The 17,728-nt window shown below is 55.4% G+C and overlaps 2 protein-coding genes across 7 annotated transcripts in view; both read right to left on the bottom strand.

The window, feature by feature from the left end:
* Positions 1 to 5,236, bottom strand: part of CTCF (CCCTC-binding factor) — a 43,940-nt gene extending 38,704 nt beyond the window's left edge. The window contains exon 1 of one of the 2 annotated variants that reach the window (XM_075009147.1): positions 5,137 to 5,236. The gene's annotated coding sequence lies outside the window, so the exon portion shown is untranslated. The remainder of the gene's footprint in view (positions 1 to 5,136) is intronic. The other variant, XM_075009149.1, reaches the window with a different exon arrangement.
* An 8,849-nt stretch (positions 5,237 to 14,085) lies between these two features.
* The window catches only part of RIPOR1 (RHO family interacting cell polarization regulator 1), a 56,930-nt gene continuing 53,287 nt past the window's right edge, over positions 14,086 to 17,728 (bottom strand). For 4 of the 5 annotated variants that reach the window (XM_075009143.1, XM_075009144.1, XM_075009142.1 and 1 more), the window contains 6 exons: positions 17,320 to 17,719; positions 16,744 to 16,902; positions 16,264 to 16,460; positions 16,079 to 16,162; positions 15,499 to 15,589; positions 14,086 to 15,135 (listed from right to left, as the gene is read on the bottom strand). In XM_075009143.1, coding sequence (XP_074865244.1) covers positions 15,038 to 15,135; positions 15,499 to 15,589; positions 16,079 to 16,162; positions 16,264 to 16,460; positions 16,744 to 16,902; positions 17,320 to 17,719 — 1,029 coding nt within the window. In that variant the 3' untranslated portion in view covers positions 14,086 to 15,037. The remainder of the gene's footprint in view (positions 15,136 to 15,498; positions 15,590 to 16,078; positions 16,163 to 16,263; positions 16,461 to 16,743; positions 16,903 to 17,319; positions 17,720 to 17,728) is intronic. The other variant, XM_075009146.1, reaches the window with a different exon arrangement.

The following is a 17,728-nucleotide window of genomic DNA, read 5'->3' as shown; positions in this document are numbered from 1 at the left end:
GAGAATACCTACCATGCAACACTTGTAGAACACCCACCCGTGCAAAGATCCAATCCTGTTCCAAGGAGGAACCTCCTACAGTTCTAACCTCATAGACTGCTTTCACTTAAGATTTTCCTCTATTAGGCTACCATCAATGGCAGCAAAGGCCAAGGAGCACAACAAACAAATGGTGATGTTTTAAAACACGCCCCCCAGGCTCCAAACAAACAGACCTGGTTGGAAACGATTAAACACCACAGCTGTTTATACCAATAGCCAGACCATACTTATATGTCCACTATCGTTACCAACTATAGCACTGCACTGGTGGTAGGACAACTGTAAGAAACTAGAAAAAATGTTTGTAACAAGCACATCTTTGCTAGCAAAGACCCTCCACTAAGAGATGGGGTGGGAGGGAGTGAAATAAGAATCAAGCAGCTTTTTTTAGAAATACAGGCTAAGCCTAAACTACCCACAGGTGGATTCAAACCTTGTACTACTCCACCTCATTTAGGGCCAACAAGATTTGTTATATAAGTGGAGTCAGCTGTTTCTTCCTCTTTTAACTTCTAGTTGAGCTATGCAGCTTGCCAGAAGCACATCATGGTTAACAAGTGATGATTCAGAAGTCTACACGTTTAACTCCAGCTTATAAAGTACAACAAACCAGGTATGCTTTGAGTACAAGATTGCATATTTGTTCAACTCTATAAACATCCTACAAGAGTAGCTTTGCAATCTAGTGTTATACTGGAACTTGAAAATGTAAAACTGAGTCAAGTTGACTTAGATTTAAGCTTCTAGAAAAACAAAGATTTTGGTGGAAATGCAACAGGTAAAATATAGAAAGAAACCAGTCAGGCATGACTCTTCAATTGGTCTTCTCAGGAAACTAACAAGTTTGGAAAACTTGATGATGAAAAGTCATGTTTATTCCAAAAGAGATGTCCTTATTTTAAAACATCACTGACTAAAGGACTGACAAATGAAAAGTGACCTATTTAACATTCTCCTTATCTAAGACCGTGTAGCCCTTGCAGGAAAATACACTACTGACTCACATAATTGCAAAAAAGGAATATCAGTCGCCGCCACTAAAAAAAGGCATGTGTTTGCTACCCAAATGTGAGCTAAACTCCTGTCTTGTTCAACTAGTAGTGGTGTGCAGCACAGCATGAAATTGTCATTGTTTGACAGTGAGTGTGAAGACTAACTTTCATGGAAATGCAAGAAGAGAAATGCAGTCAGATTTCTACTGTAATACAACAGGAACGTGAACAGAATGTGCCACCTCACAAAAACATAACTCACAAGATGAGCACAACTCCTGTCTGCTGGACTTCATAATACACAGTACAACTTCTGCTTAACCATCAGGATCAGGTAACCACCTTATAAAGCAGGGGTGACCAACCATGCTGGCTCTGAGTTGCTCATGACAATCTTCAGAAGTGTGATAACTGGGGCATACCAGCCAGAAACTGTGGCTCAGAGCTTTAGACCTATTGCTGCTGAAGTCCCAAGATGGCCCTTGCTGCTGGACAGAAGCCCATAGCAAGGTTTGGGGGGGGGGGGTGTCTCTGAAGTCTGGCAGGTGCAAAATGGGGGATCCTAGAGGGTTTGTGAGGTGCACTTTGATGGCAAAAGTCACATGTGGATTTTAAGAGCCACTCTGGCCACCCCATTATAAAGGAACACAAATTTGATACTTTCTGGCGTTATAACTAAGGAAGTTTAAATTTTGGAGTTTTAAGCTTAAATCTACATCATGATGATCCATGTTCACTTGGAAGTAAATTGATATTTAAAAAACCCTCACTGGGACAAATGACCCACCAGTTGGGCTTTTTTTTTTTTTTTGGCAACTCATTTTTAAGAGAAGTGTCTATTTTAAACTAATTTGGGTCATTCAACAAAGAACAAATGCTCTGTTTTTGTCTTAAATACCTGGCTGACAGTTTATGTAATCTGAATGATCTAAGAATGTATCAGTAGACTGAACATGGGATTAATCAAAACTTTTTATGGATAGGGAATAGGGACAGAAAGAATGAGTTAAACAGGGAAGTTGCTTCTAAAGGTAAAAGCTACACATTCTGAGTTAGAGAAAGCTAGGGATGAACATTAAGGTTTTTTTTGGGAATTAACAGAAGAAAGCCTTGTATTTTTTTAAATGAACTTACTCTGAGTCAAACTATAGCACCCTCTCAGACACCCTGAATATTTATTCTACAGCGTTCACCATCTGCCTATGGAAAATTGGAATTGGGTGGTTCTCTGTGGGCCACAAGCCTCTCTGAAAACCAGAGTGAAATAAGTCTTATTGTTCAAAACTTATTTCAACGGACAGGTACTGACTGAACTGTGCATATAAAGTAGAATCAAATGAAAGAGCAGAAGTTCAACAGATAAGTCAACACAGTGAGCTGTAATATGAAGTACTAAGTTGAGAGAGGAGAATGGAGGCTAAGAGCAGTTTACTTTGTATGTGCGCTTAGTCGTGGGGGCTTTGTTGTTATGGATTTCTGAAGTGTATTTATAAGAGGGATGCCCAGTGACTTAAGCACTCCTCACTACAGAATCCGGGTACTAGTTATTCTTAAAACACACAAGCAGTCCCCCAGGAGAGGCTGTAGTGGGAGCAAGAGCTGCTACAATCAGGAGTATAGTTGGCCTCTGAGACACCCACACTGACATGGGTGGAAAAATTAAATCTGAAGTCTCTTCTTGAGATTTAGGAGAAGTCTGACCTTTACATGGGCTATCAGCAACGAGCCACACAACATTAAAGGAAATTCTAGATGCTAAACAAATGTTTAAGAACTTATTTCAAGCCTTGTCTGCACTGGAGATTTTTTTTCCCCCCATGTTTACTGTTGTTGACAACACCAGATCAGCTACACAACTGCTTGATGTTTTTGGAGCCCTAATATAAATGGCCCGTGAGCAAACACCAGAACTCTTAGCATCTTAGCTGATTAGATGTATTCAAGTGAATAATCCCCATGGAACTTTGCACATGTGCAGCAGCTGGCACAGACAGGCTCCCACAAACTGGCTTGGACAGTACAAGTTCTAATTACTGGCCTAGGTTATCTTACTGTGACAGTTTCCATCTGATGTGGCTGTGAAGTTCAGTTTAAAATACTGGGGAATCTTTTTGAAAAATGGACGTATGCAAACGAGGGGGAAGAACTCCCCAAAACTGTCAGTGGTACAAGCAGAACTGGAACTGTACCATGTAACTACAGGAAGAGCAACACAAAAAGGTAATAGAAAAAGCAGGCCGAAACAAATATATTTATGGTCTGTGTTCACTTACATAAAGGCAAAAAGCACTAGAATCTGTGCATGGCAGAGGCAGACCTAACCTGTGGAGTGAATGGCAGAGGTGGACCTAACCCGTACAGAGTGAACACTAACTGATGAGCAATTCCTGAATATAAAACTAAGTGAAGGACATTAAGTCTTGGCGGGTGTGTACAGAAACAAATTTTGAGGTTGAGGATTGTTAAAAAGAATGTGTAGGCATAGACATAAAAAAAAAAAAAAAGCAGTAGTTGCCAAGATTTGACAGTAAGGAGGAACAATGAGATCAACTAGGAAAGTAATAACTGGTAACTACACAACCATAAATTAATGGAGGATCACATCCAGAACCTGGCCTGTGAATACCACAAACAATTTCTTCTTTGGACAGCTCAGTTTGGAGGTGACTTTTCACCTAGTATTTTTCCCTTCACTTCATGCCTGGGCTATAACTGCATCAGCTCTCTAGTCACCTAGATCTAAGGTTCAATACAAAAACGATCTAAACATCAGAAAGTAGCAGAGAGAGCCTAGGCCATTTCTTTTGCATGCTTCACCTGTAAAGATGCTTTGTTGCTTACCCTGGTGTTCTCATTTCATTAGCTTCCCCAAACCATCTTTCTTGGAATACCTCTCACCCTTTATTTCAATACTAAGACTAGATCCTGACAAGACAGGTGGCTGAATGCCTACAAGCTCTTATTTTCCAACTGATTTCAGAGGGGCTCTGTATGTTTCCACTTCGTTGCAGGAGCAGGACCAGGGGCTCAACTAAAGGAGTAAGGTGTGTATGCAAGAGAACTGGTAAACACACACGCAGCGGGGTTTCTTTACATAAGCTTTCAAGTCGTGGGGCTTGAGGGCTGGCAGCAGCCCCCCAAACAGCTAAAAACATGAATTCTCCGTCAGTCAGTCAGCAGCTGCGAAAGAGCTCGACCCAGCCGGCTACCTAAGCAATCCCTGCCCGCTGTCAAAGGGGGACACGAACCACAGAGCGACACTGAACTGATTTACGCCTAGCCAAGGCAACGACAAGTTGGCCCAGCTGGACCCAAGGCACGTAAGTAACCCGCCACCCACAGGTTCAACGTGATGCAGGGAAACCTCCCCGGCTGGCGGGCGCCCCTGCTTCAGCCGGCGCTGCAGAGCCCCCCGAGGCTTCCCGGGGGCGGCAGGCGAGGCGCTGCAGGGCGGGGGAGGAAGTTTACACGAACATGTGGCCAGCCGGTGTCACTGTCAGCCGCGGTCCGCGCTCCGCCAGGGCCCCCCAGAGCCCGGCCCGGGGGTGGGCAGAGGAGGCGGCCACGCTGCAGGTGAGCGGGAGCGGGGGCGCGGGCGCTGCTCAGCCCGCCTCGCGGAGGGAGCTCGAGTCCCGCGCGCCGCCTGGCCGCGCCTCTCCCTCCGCAGCGCACACGGCGGCCGGCAGCAGCGGGGCGCGCAGCCGCCGCCGCCGCCACGTCGGGCCGGGCCCGGGCCGGGCGGGAGGCGGCCGAAGCCGGCGGCGGGCGGGCAGCGCCGAGCGCGCGGCGGAGCCAGGCAGGTGCGGGGCGAAGCCGGGGCAGGACGGGGGGCGGCCGGGCCCGGGGACAGCGGCAGGAACAAAGGAAAGAAAATGGAGGCGGGCGGCGGGGGCGAGGCCCGGCCCGGCCCGGCCCGGCCCGGCGGCGCTGGGGGAATGGCGGCGGCGGCGGCGGCAGGCGCGGCCGCGCTGGGGACGATAGAGGGAGACAAAGCCCCCTGCTTCCCCGGCGGCGGCCGCTGCGGGGCCCCAGCCAAACCGGAGCCCCATCGTGACACCTAGAGGCCGGAGAAAGCGACTGCAAACCCCCCGCCGCCGCTTACCTGCGCCCGGCCGCGTCAGGCCCGCGCCCGCCGCCGGAGCCCGCCGCCGCGCCGCGCCGCCCCGGCCCCCGCGGAGCCGCCGCCGCGCCCCGCCCGCCCCGCCGCGGCCGCCGCTCGCGCTCAGCCCCAGCTCGCGGTTTAATCGCTCCACAGCCGCTCCGGACACAAAATGGCGGCGGCGGGACGCGGTGCGCCTGCGCGGGCCCGGCAGCCGCGGCCGCCGGAGCTGGCCGCGAGGGAGGGGGGGGGAGCGGCGAGGGGCCGCGCGGGGCAGCATGGGAGGGGGCGCTGCGCGCCAACTTCAAACGGCGCCGGGGACGGCGCGCCGCTGACCCGGGCGCGCGCGCCGCGTGACGTCCTGCGTCACGCGCGCGACCTCTGCGTCACGGCGCGCCGCCGGGTCGGGACGGCGGCCGGCGGGAGAGGAGCGGCGGCGTCCAGCTTGGGGGGCGGGACCTTCCCGGGGGATCCGCTTATTGGCCGTGACGCGCGGCGGTGATACCCCCGCCTCCCCCGCCGCGGGGTTACCGGGCGCGACGTGACACCCGGGCGCGGGGGCTGCCGGGCTGGACGCAGACCCCCCCCCCCCCCCCGCGTGGCAGCCGTGGAGGCCTGGCTGGAGCTGCCGCCCCGGAGAGCCCGGAGCAGGACGAGGGGAGCACGAACGGGCCTTGCTCCGGGCGGGGCGGGTGAGCGCTCCGGGGTGTCCCGCGCCGAGCACTCGGCCGCGGTGCCGCGCTCAGGAGTCCCGCAGGGACGTGTAATGCTTTTGTTTGCTGCTGCCGGGGGTGCTGCGTTGTTGCATTCGGGCACCCGGGAGCCGGGCGGGTGAGAGCCGCCCCGACGCGCCGCCCTGAGCTCCGCAAAGCGGATCTGCGGCCTCCCTGTGCTCCCCGGTGGGCCTGCGTACCAGAGCCCCAGGGGTCGCGGCCATCCCTTGGGGTTTTAACAGCCCGTCCCACGAGGCTGGCTCCCGCAGGCCACCGGTGCCCCGTGCACCCGCGATGCGGTGTCCTTGGTACCAGTGCTCAACCGGATGGCTGTGGCAGGGGTCTTAAATTTTCAGCCAAGCTTGCGGGGTCTGGGGGCTGTCCGTTGAACCCGGGATCATGGACCAGCAGAGGAGGAGCTCTTGGTTTGCATGTTCACTTACTTTCACGGGCCTAAGGGAGTGTTTAGTTTTGCAGCGTTTCCCTCCCCGCTGAGAATTACTGCCCTGAAGGCAGCTATCCCTCAGTGTGACCCTCTCTGTTTTGACTGCACGCCTTGCGAGACTGGACAGCGTAATTGTGGGGCGTGCTGGGTCCCTGCACAGCCCCCTCTCAGCGAACGGGGATCGGTTCCTCCATGGAGCAGGCATTTTCATGTGGTCAGGTGATGTGAGCACTTGCCAGGAAAACAGGAAGGGGAGTTTCACAGTTCCGGAGGGCTTTAAAGGGGAAGGGCTGCGCCTCTGTTTTTCTGGCCTCTGAGCAGCAGAGATGCTGGCTAGAGCAGTCATCTAGGCATTCTGGGATACCTTGTGGGGGCTAAAAGCTCTGTAAACGGCAAGAATGTGTTTTACTTGTGTTTCTCATGCATCTGATGAAGCAGGTCTTTGCCCACGAAAGCTGATGCTCCAAAATATGTTAGTCTATAAGGTGCCACAGGGCTTCTTCTTGTTCTCGAAGATACCGACTAACACGGCTACCTCTGATATTTGTTTCACTTGCACATCCCTGGCAAGAACTGTGTGCCTCTGGAGATGGCTTGCTTTTTGCCATAAAACTTCTGAGGTTTGCTGCAAAATAAGAACATAAGAATGGCCATACTGGGTCAGACCAAAGGTCCATCCAGCCCAGCATCCCATCTGCCGACGGTGGCCGGTGTCAGGTGCCCCAGAGAAGGAGAACAGAAGACAATGATCAAGTGATTTATCTCCTGCCATCCATCTCCTGCCCTTGTTCTGATGGCTAGGGCACCATGCTTTATCCCTGGCTAATAGCCATTTATGGACCTAACCTGCAAAAATTTATCAAGCTCTTTTTTAAACCCTAATAGATATCACTTGTAAATGTAATAGATATCACTTGTAAATAATATTTAAACCCTAAATATCACTTGTAAATGTAGGTGCTCCCACAGCTTTGGTGAAAAAGCAACTCTTCTGCTTTAAATGGCAAGTGTGGACGTGAACAGAGTGTTCAGACCTCGCGTGTGCATTTGAAGTTCAGTAGCAAATGGTCCGCACCAGGACTAGCACAGTGTGAACAGTGTTTCAGTGCATCAGCGTGGCTTACAGTAAGCCCTCGGAGTAATGGACCCTGATATAATGGACTTCGGAAGTAACAGATGCTGTCTACCAGCTCCCTGCCCCACATAAATACCTAAATAAATGCTGGAGGCTCACCAGAGCCACTGCCGGAGCACCTGGGGCCGCCAGGGTCACCAGAGCTGGCGGGGGGGGGGGGGGGGGGCTGCGGCAGGACACAGGAGCTCTCCTCCCCCAGCCCCACGTCCGTAGAGCATGTCGGCACCCGGCCGCCACTATGTGCAATGGGGCTGAGCAGCAGCTGTGGTGTCAGAGGCTCCTGCCCGCTGTCAGGCAGGGGGTGTCCACACTATACCTTCATGCAGGTGGCTCGGAGCTGGGGGCTGGAGGAGCTCTGGCGCTGAGAGCTGCAGTAGGTGGAAGGAGCCAGCCTGGCATTCGGCTCCTCTCCTGGTAATTGGGAGAGGAAGAGGGAGGTGTGAGGGGAAGAAGGGGGCAGGAGGGGGGAAGGGAAGGGAGCAGCAGAGGATAGGAGTGAGTGTTGGGCCGGGAAGGTCAGTGCACCATCATACAGTGTAACCATCATTAATGGTCACCTCTTCCCCCATTAGGCCATTAAATGGAGGGTTTACTGTACTTGTCTTCCTGGGAAGAGCGTGGTTCTTAACCTGTTTTCTCCCTGCCTGTTTTGCCCCCGACCCCCAACCCCCCAGTCCTGCTCTCATAACACTTTCTGTATCTGGCGTGTCTCTCCAGCCTGCATGTTTCTCGTGTCTTTGCAAACTGCCACAGATCCTTCTGTTCCCAGAATTTCCTCTCTGTTCCAGCGGGCTTGTCCCAAACCTCTTGCTGGTTGTCTAAAGCAGTCGAGAGAAGAGGACCTCAGTGAGCCCATGTTACCTTATCAGACAAAATTAGCTTACGGCGGAGTCAACACGGAGAATAAAAATGTCAGTAACGTCAGGATGTGAAGGCTACCAGGACAGCATAATTATCCGCCGCCTAAGTGTTACAAATTCGGCTGTGACGTGATTTTAAAAAACAAATTGTGCGCTTAACTGTTCGGTTAAAGCCGTGGTTCCCAACCTTTCCGTAACACGACACGCTTCAGTGAGACAAACAGTTCCACAGCACGCTCCCTATGAGCTGAATCAACTGCTCATAAACGGCATCCCCTCCCTGCCAGCCCATTGCAGCTAAGACTTGACATTTAAACCCCATCCCAGTCTGAACAGGCTTCCTTCCTCCCCCCTTGCCACAGCCAGCGGCAGAGTGAGAGAGGGCCTCAAGGAAGTACATTACTAGACAGTAGACAAGGTTCAGCCGCAGGGCCATTAGCTACACCTGGTTTTATAATCTCAAATTACGCTCCCCCTGCCCCCCCCCCAACAAATTTACATAAAATCCAAGCAGCACCAAACCCAGCAGGGACCATTTCATGGTGCGCTTACCCTAGAGAGAGGCTGTGAACTCTCTTCTCTGTTGAGCAAGAAAGCCTGTTGTAACTTTAACGGCAGTTGCCACCAGTAGAACTGGTGCTGGACGTTTGGGGTCCTTTGGTCAAGGGTTACCCAATGGACGGCTCATCTCCACCCCTGTTTCCGTTTTCAAAATGCTCTCAAATCCCCAGAGAGGGAGAGATGATTGGGAACACGGGTGGAGCACAGTGACTTTTAAAGGAAGTTTCATTTCACCTTTTATCGTGGGAGGCCCTGGCAGGGGGTCAGATCCTTCCCCTGTGGGGGGGCGGGGGGGGAAGCAGGGAAGGTTCAGAGCGAGCACACCCTGCAGTGGGACCACCTGTCCTCTGGGACCAGTCTTGTTCCTGGATCTGTGTATTGTGGTCTGATTTGCAGGCATTCCACGCAGTTTTGGTCTGGTCCAGCCACCACTCCAGGCCAGGCCAAATGTCAGGTGGTAGCATTACACTCCTCTGGAACAGCACTTTGTCCCCCCAGCCCCCCGGGGTTGTTTTCTGTAACTTGTGCCAGCACAGAATCAGAGGGGTGGGTGTTGCTTTTGAAACACAATAGAGAATGACATGACTCGGTCTGGAATTCCAGCGTGCCGCCAACGTGGGATGTGCGTGTTCCAGTCCTGTGCTACGCGGTCTGGTTTTCGCAGGCTGCCGGCTTTCATTCCACCTGAGCGTACGTGTCTGAGCACAACCACACGGGCTCTTTAGGACAAGGTAACCCTAGTGGCTCTTGGCCTTTGCTGACAGGGTTTTTGAATTTGTCCTTGGGCACCTGCTTCCCTTCCTGCAGGAACAGCAGGTCAGCTTACTGAGTCATAGGACCCCAGCACTGCTCCCACACTGCACAAACTGAAAAGAGCTGCCCCTTGCAGCGTCACAGACCCTGGCATAAGTGTTGGGTGGGGGGTGATGTAGGGGTGTCGCCTGCAACAAGCAGCGAGCTCCTGGCCTGCAGCAGCCCCTGATGTGAACATGTATCCATTATCTATATGATTTACAGTTAATGGGGCTCCCAGCTCCCCCACAAAGCAGGGAAGAGTGTGATGCTACATTTAGCGCCTTGCATGATGGCGAGTATCAGAGGGGGAGCTGGGTTCGTCTGTAGCTGCAAAAAAACAATGCCCACTCTTGTGGCACCTTACAGACCAGCAGATTTATTGGTGCAGAAGCATTCGTGGGCAAAACCCCGCTTTGACACGGCCCCGCTCCCGCCAAGTTTGTTCCTCGTTTCCTCCCTGTCAAGCAGTGTCTGGTTTTAAATGTTTCCTCTGGCACCAAGACCCCCCCCACCAACCTGAGGGTGAGCTGATTCCTTATACGAGGTACAGAATAAAGACAATGCACACAGCAAGTGAGGGGGGGGGTTTGTGAGATGCGGGGTAAAGCTTGGGGGGGGGGGGCTGAGGCAGGTTAAAGACTGGGGGGTGGATTTGGGGGGGGCGCCGAGGAAGGTAGAGCCTGGGAATGAGATTCTGTGGCCAAATGAAATTGGGACACTGCTCTCGCAGAACTCTTTCCAGGGGTTGGGGAGGTCTGAAAGTCCTTCCGGGTACCACTCCGGCGAGACCAGGTGGGGTTGCAGGTAGAGCATGACAGAGGAGCCGCTTCACTGGGTCTGGGCAACAGCTACTCTTCCAGTCTGGACTGAGGTTTAGGACGCCAGCGCTCTCACAGCGGAGGGAGCACTGGTGCCAGGCCTGCACTTAACCCCAGGTGACTGGAGTCCGGTCCCATCGCAGGGCGTTGGCAGAGTAGAGCAATGGTGTTGTCCTATAGGACTGGGGGGGTCAACATGAGAAAGGAGGCTCAGCTCCACCCCCCCCCCCCCCCCGGGTTTAAGGCGCTGGGGAAGTGAGTCGCCGGGGGAGCTCGAAAGGGGGAATCTCATGCTGAGCTGCCCGTCTCCCTTCGTCAGTAATGCATCTCCCTTAGCTGCGTCCCGCACAGCCGGGCTAGGCTACTTTCAATAAGGGTCAGCTCCAGCGGTCACGCTCAGAGACTCGTGGGTGCCTCGGAGGTGTCGCGTGGCTAGGCTGGGGGTGGGAGGGGAGACTGGCATCCCTCAGCCTGGCTCCCACCCAGTGGGCATAGGCACCCCAAGCCTGCAGCACCTGTCTGCTACAGCCAGGTACAGGAGTGCAAAGGGGCAGCTTTGGGTTCGCGGTGTGTAACCCCCCACCCCGGCCCAGTCTGTGCTCAGGCTGGCAGCAGGGTGGCCCTGTCCAGGAGGAGATTTCTGTGCCCAGGCAGCCAGCTGGTGACCTTTGGGGTTTGCGCTCCTGCAGAATTCAGTGTCTGGTTCCTGTTTATAAAGCAGCCCCTTCAACGGCCTTCAAGCAGACCTTGCACCACTGCATGCATGGCTCACCACCTGGGCGTGACGCTCCCCGCAGCTGCTTTGGGGGGACAGCTGCTTCAGGCTAATGGGTAGTTGGCACTGAAATCCGGGCAGCCCTGGGGAGAGCTGGCGAAAAGCCTGCTTCTTCAGCCTACCTTTTGATCCTGGCCCTTTACCAAGGAACCGTTGGCTAAATGCCAGGGGGAAGGGTTCGCGTCTGCCTCCACCCTCCATGGCAGGGGAGGTGGGCACAGCCTCTTCCGCCTGGGTGCACCCCCCCCAAAGTTTCACAACCCTGCTGAGCTGGGCCAGGCAGCTCATGCAGCTTTCCTGCTCCCACGTGACTGGGATGGCACAGATGCTAATTGCATCTGGCCCCTGTTCCAAAGGGAGGCAGCTGCAACTGCTGCCCCAGGAGAGCCTGGGGTCTGGGGCCTTCCGCGGAAAGCTTGCTGTGCTAGGTGTTCCGCTCCCCCGCAGGACAGCATAGAATCACAGAACAGTAGGACTGGAAGGGACCTCAAGAGGCCATCAAGTCCAGCCCCCTGCCCCTATAGCAGGACCAAGTACTGTCTAGACCATCCCTGAGAGACATTTCTCGAACCTGTTCTTAAACATCTCCAGAGATGGAGCTTCCACAACCTCCCCAGGCAATTTAGTCCAGTGTTTGACCACCCTGCCAGTTAGGAACTTTTTCCTAATGTCCAGCCTAAACCTCCCTTGCTGCAGTTTAAGTCCATTACCTCTTGTTCGATCTGCAGAGACCAAGAAGAACAAGTTTTCACCCTCCTCCTTATGACACCCATTTAGATACCTGAAAACGGCTATCATGTCGCCCCTCAATCTTCTCTTAAACAAGCCCATTTCTTTCAGCCTTTCTTCATAGGTCACATTCTCCAGACCTTTAATCATTCTTGTTGTTCTTCTCTGGACCCTCTCCAATTTCTCCGTATCTCTCTTGAAATGCGGTGCCCAGAACTGGACACAATACTCCAGCTGAGGCCTAACCAGCGCAGAGTAGAGCAGAAGAATGACTTCTCATGGCTTGCTCACAACACACCTGTTAATGCATCCCAGAATCACGTTTGCTTTTTTTGCAACAGCATCACACTGTTGTCTCATATTTAACTTGTGGTCCGCTATAACCCCCCAAGATCGGTTTCTGCCATACTCCTTCCTAGACAGTTGCTTCCCATTCTGTATGTGTGAAACTGATTGTTCCTTCCTAAGTGGAGCACTTTGCATTTGTCTTTATTAAACTTCATCCTGTTTACTTCAACCCATTTCTCCAGAAAACACATTGTGCTAACCCTCCCACTGGGCCACGGGCCCTCACACCTGTGTTCACCTGCGGGGTGTGTGCCAGCAGCTCTGACGTCACTTAGAAAAGGGTTTTCCAAACAGCATCCTAAAGGAACACTGGCGTTAGGTGAAAAAAATTTCACGCTAGCAATATTTTTCCTTTTAAATATGAAATTGCGTGTATCAAAAACACTAAAGCATTTGAATAGGATTTAGATTGTTAGGTATATTAATAGGCATAACACATTCATAACAGTCTGGCTATTATGCACCTTGCGCTGAAACCAAGTCGTTGGGGATGGTTTCAACATGAGTCATTTGCAGAGTAAGCACTTGCTGCTGCACCTGGTATGAGGATCCAGCTCTCCAGCCCCGTTCCTAGTATGAAGTGGATTTGTGATCAAAAATGCAAAAACACTCTTCCTGTTGGGAAGGAAAAAACATGGTCCCGTGTGACAGTCTTCATTTCCAGGCGTTTTTAAAAAAAATAACACATTTGTTAAAATCATTTCAAAAATATTTCTCCATGCCTAATTTGTTCTACATTTCTTTGTCATAAGAAATGTTTTTAAGCTTTAAGGAAGGACAGCCCTTTTTTGAACAATATGGGCCTTTCTGTTTTTGTACAAAAGAACAACACTAGTCCTCCTTTTAGCTGGTCTGTTGCTGGGTTGGGTTTGTGTTTAATTTTTATACTTTAATTAGAGGGTTGCTAACCATCTATCAGAAGGGCATTAGTTGGTCATTCAGATGATTTCGCTCTTCTTTTTTGTTCTTTGTAAAATAAAAGACGTCTAAAAACCTAACTCGTCTTAAATCGACTTGTAAGCATTTCACGCAGCAATTTTTTGGTACGAAGCCCTCCACCGCCGCTGCCCCACAACCCCAGACTGGCGTGTCTGTGTTCCGTTAATATATCCCAAACCCAGGAGTGTTTTGTGGCCAAATGAGCTGGGGAAATGCTGACTCAGAGGAAGAAGGTGAGGGGTGGACTTGTGTTCCAGGTTAAAAAAAACAAAACTGCCCTGGCTGTCATTACTCCATGCCGTCTAGGCTAACCAGTCCGGCCCAATCTGTTCACGTTCCCTTCTGCGCTCCAGGCAGTGCCGAGGGGCAGGTCTTCCCTCTGAGCAGGCTCTGCCTGCCAGGAGCCAGCCGCAAAAGGCAAACCAGCCAACGCACTGCACAGCCATGCCCGCCAGTACTGCTGCCCTGTATGTACAGAGGGGCTGGGCCCCCGCTGGCTGCCTGCGGGTAGGTGGTCGCTTCTCAGGTCATTTCTGCCATATTCCACTGTGGAAGAAATACACTCGCGCTCTGCCCTCTCCAAAGTCTTGGGCCCAGGGATCCCCCCCACCGGCAGGGAGCTGCTATGGAGCACTGCGATCCCAGCACGCTCTACAACACGAATCCCCAGGCAGACTGGCACCACCCCTTTAGACATGGCTAAGCAGGTTGCAGAGCTCATCCCAGCTCTGCTCACAAGCCCATACTGTCCCTCTCCCATCCACCCCAGCATTAACCACTAGCCTCTCCTGCCCCAGGCAGCTGGGCCCGGCCAAACGCTCACAAAGCGACACCTTTGCTCATTAAAGGTTTCTTTTTATTTCTGGTTTCAAATCAAAATTAGCTGTTCTGTCATTACACTATATATAGATCCATAGAGACTTTATAGAAAAGGTTTTTTTCTTTTTTTTTGCTTTCCTGCAAAACTTGGGAAATAAACAATAAAATAACCACAAAGGCGGCACCTTCTGTCCAGCTGTCCCTGTGCCACTCTGCTCACCCCCCTGCTTTAAAAATGGCCACTGCCATCGGGGACAGGCTCAGCTAGGCCACTGCAGGGGAGCAGGAGACACCTGGAGCTGAATGAAGATACACCAGCAGAATATATTAGTATCTATGTCTCGTTTTATTTGCAGCCCCGGGGGCTCCCAGCGCTGAAGGAGGATGGTGCCCACAGCCCAGCGAGCTCCCGGAAAGAAACGACATGGCCTCAAAGTGCACGTCCAGCTGGGGAAGGCTGAGCAGCCTGTGAGCTGCTGGAAGGAGTCCCAGTGCAGAAAAGGGTTCCCTGTAAGCTGAGCACTGGGGCGGCTGCCCAGGAGAGAGTCCGGCCGACACCCAGCTGATTAGCAGAGCGCCCGCAGACGGCAGCCTGTGTTTCCGCTGGTGGTGCCCAGCCGCACACTGCGGTGCACCAAATAAAATGCATTCCGCACACGAGGGACCAGTGGCGCAGAGGCACATACCAAACCGGTCTCCAGCAGGGGGGTGCACAAGCTCCACCCCCTCCCGCCAGCGAGGGGGCGGGGAGGGTCCAAAGCCCATTTCTCCACACAGGGCGCCCCGCTGGAGCGGCGGGTGGGAGGGAAAGCAGGGCTCTGTAAGGCAGTGAGTGGGGCGCAAGCCTGGCTGGGAGGAGCTAATACTGCTGCACGCTCCCAGGGGCGGGGAGCCGGGCCCAGGCTGCGCGAGCCTCCAGCCGCTCCGTGGCACCTTGGCGCCGCAGGTGAGTCAGTGCCAGCGTGGCTCAGAAGGCTGTGCTGGCCATGCTGCCGGGCGCGAATATCCTCGGCAAGCTTTCCAGGGTCTCCTCCAGCCGCCGGTGTGCAGATTTCCCATCTTCCCCTGCAAACGCAGGCCGCCGTCAGCAGCCGTCTGCCTTCCCCAGCCCCGACCCCTCCTCTGCTGTGCACAGGCCTGGGCTGAGCCTGCGCCCAGCAAGCGGAGAGCACCCGGGAAGGGTTCTTGGGTCCCCTGCTACGCCCAGGGAGTTTTGGGCAGCTGCACATGGCTGGCTTCCGGCCTCTCCCGATGCTGTGCTAATAAACCCGCCTGTTGGCTCGCAGCCGCTGAGCCCTGCTCGTGGGGAGAGTAACCCCATAACCATCACCCTCCCATCCGGCTGGCAGCGCCTGTGCTAGCTGCAGCCAGCAGGGGGCAGCACCCAGCCAGCCCTGGGCGTGGATGTGGGGCTGGTGGGGGGCTCACCGCACAGCATCAGGCTCTGCTTGGCCGCCTCCCGAACGTCCTCCTTGTCGGCCTGGCACAGGTACACCAGCTGCTCGATGCTCTCTTTGGCCTGCCGGGAGAGGGCGACAGAGCATGCACCTGCGGCCGCCGGGCTGGGTGGCACCGTTCCAGCTGCGCACCCGGGCAGGGCGGAGGCCAGGCGGCTGGCACAAGGTGGGAACGAGGTCCTTGTGGTCCTGCCCCTGGGAAGCCAGGGATCTGCTGGCTGCCTCCTGACTCCTCCCCTGCAGCCACCTGTGTCCACCAGGGTCAGGCTAGGGCTCTGTTCCCCCAGCTCCGCCGCCCACCTCCCTGGTGGCCCCCCGAGTACGGCCGGAAGCCACCGGCCCAGGCTCCGGGATTCCAGTGCCTGGAACATGCTGCCACCGCTGACCCATGCAGGAGGCCCTGACAGCCAAGCCAGCAGGGTGGGACAGCCTGGGCACGTTCCCCTCCCTGCACTCGCCTAGCCCCGGGGGCGAGATAGTGCAGTGGGGGGCGGCACCGCCCGGAGCCCCCACGCAGCCCAGCTCCAGGGGACGGGGCTGCGCGCACGTACCTTGAGACACCCCAGGGCTGCGCAGCCGGCAATCCGTGTCTGCACCTCCTCGTCCTCCAGCTGCTCCAAGTACCACACCAGCGCCTGGGGGACAGGCAGATCAGTACCGTGGGCCAGGCAGGACCGGAGCGCAGCGGGTACCCCTCAGCGTCCCCCCGCCGCCAGCCAGGCCCGAGGGCACTCACCCGTTCCCGGAAGCGGGGGTTCTCAGCGAGGCTGCGCAGCTGGGTGGACACAGCGCTGACCACTTTGCTGTTGCCCTCAACGAGCAACGAGCTCATGGCCTTCAGCCCGTCCTTCTTGAGCCGGCTCTCGGGCACACGCCTCAGCGCCTTCAGCACCACGTCCTGGTCGTCCGAGTTGAGGTTCTGGGCCAGCTGCACTGCAAGAGGGTTGTGAGAACGTCTGTGGTACCTGCCAGGCCCTGGGCCAGCCTGGCTGCCCATCACTCCTGCGGGGAGGCCTGGGCGCGCAGGCAGTGGTTGGCACCCTGGTCTGGGACACGGCGTCCGGCCTCAGGGCCAGGCTGCAGGAGCGGCTTGGCCCAGCCTGGTGCCCTGGGGTGCTGGCGTGTAATGTAACCCCACGGAGCACAGACCCCCGCTCTGGGAGCTGGGGCAGGGCACTGGCAGCTGGCTGAGCGGGAGGGGGGCAGCCGCGCCTACCTTCCTCGGCCAGCTCCATGATATAGGCGTCCAGCGTGGCCACAGGCAGCGGCTCGAAGTGGCTCCAGTACTGGAAGAGGGTGAGCTGCTCCCCCTGGCTGCTCCCGGGCCGCTTGGGCAGCCGCCGCCCCAGCATGTCCTCCACCAGCTTCACGCACACTGCAGGGAGAGCGCGCCAGCTCAGCGCCCCCAGGGGCAGGGCCCCGGCTCAGCGCCCCCAGGGGCAGGGCCCCGGCTCAGCGCCCCCAGGGGCAGGGCACCGGCTCAGCGGCCCCGGCTCAGCGCCCCCAGGGGCAGGGCACCGGCTCAGCGCCCCCAGGGGCTGGGCTCTCAGCAGCCCAGACACTTCACTGGCCCCAGGACAGCAGTTTGGTGCTTTGCCACCACTGGCCTCTCCTAGAAGGGAGGGCCTGGCTAGTCAAAGCAGGGGGCAGGACTCCTGGGTCCCTTTCCCGGCTCTCTGTCCTCATGCCTGAGCAGGGAGCCAGAGGTGGCCAATCACAGCAGAGGCCCGGCAAGCTGTTGCCTGAGGGTCTTGTCCCTCCCCCTCCGGCGGGGCCCCGAGCCTGGGCTCACCTGCGTCTGCCAAGCCCGGCTGGCGCTCGGCGATGGGCGCGGCGTACTGGGCAGTGAGCGCGCGCAGGAACCTCTCCACGGGGCAGGTGTAGACGTTGGGCAGCTCCACGCAGCGGTCCCAGAAGGCCAGCACCCCCTCCTTGCGGGTGGAGAACTGCACCACTGGAGGCAGAGGCAGCGCTGGGAGCCCGGCACAAACCCTGGCAGGCACTGCTTTGCAGCGCCCACCACGGGCCTGGAATGGGCGCCGTGCCGGGCACTCACCTTCCGCCGCAGCTCTGGCCGCCCCCGATTTCTCCTCCGCCAGCCGGCAGACCATCTCCAGCACCTGCGCCTCCTGCATCAGCTTGTCCAGGGCGTACATCTCCCGACACCGCAGTGGCCCGAACGTGCCCAGTTTCTGCAAGTC

Source organism: Carettochelys insculpta, chromosome 14, assembly GCF_033958435.1.
Source record: "Carettochelys insculpta isolate YL-2023 chromosome 14, ASM3395843v1, whole genome shotgun sequence".
In the NCBI taxonomy this organism is placed as follows: Eukaryota; Metazoa; Chordata; order Testudines; family Carettochelyidae; genus Carettochelys; species Carettochelys insculpta.
This window is presented reverse-complemented; position numbering and strand designations above follow the sequence as displayed.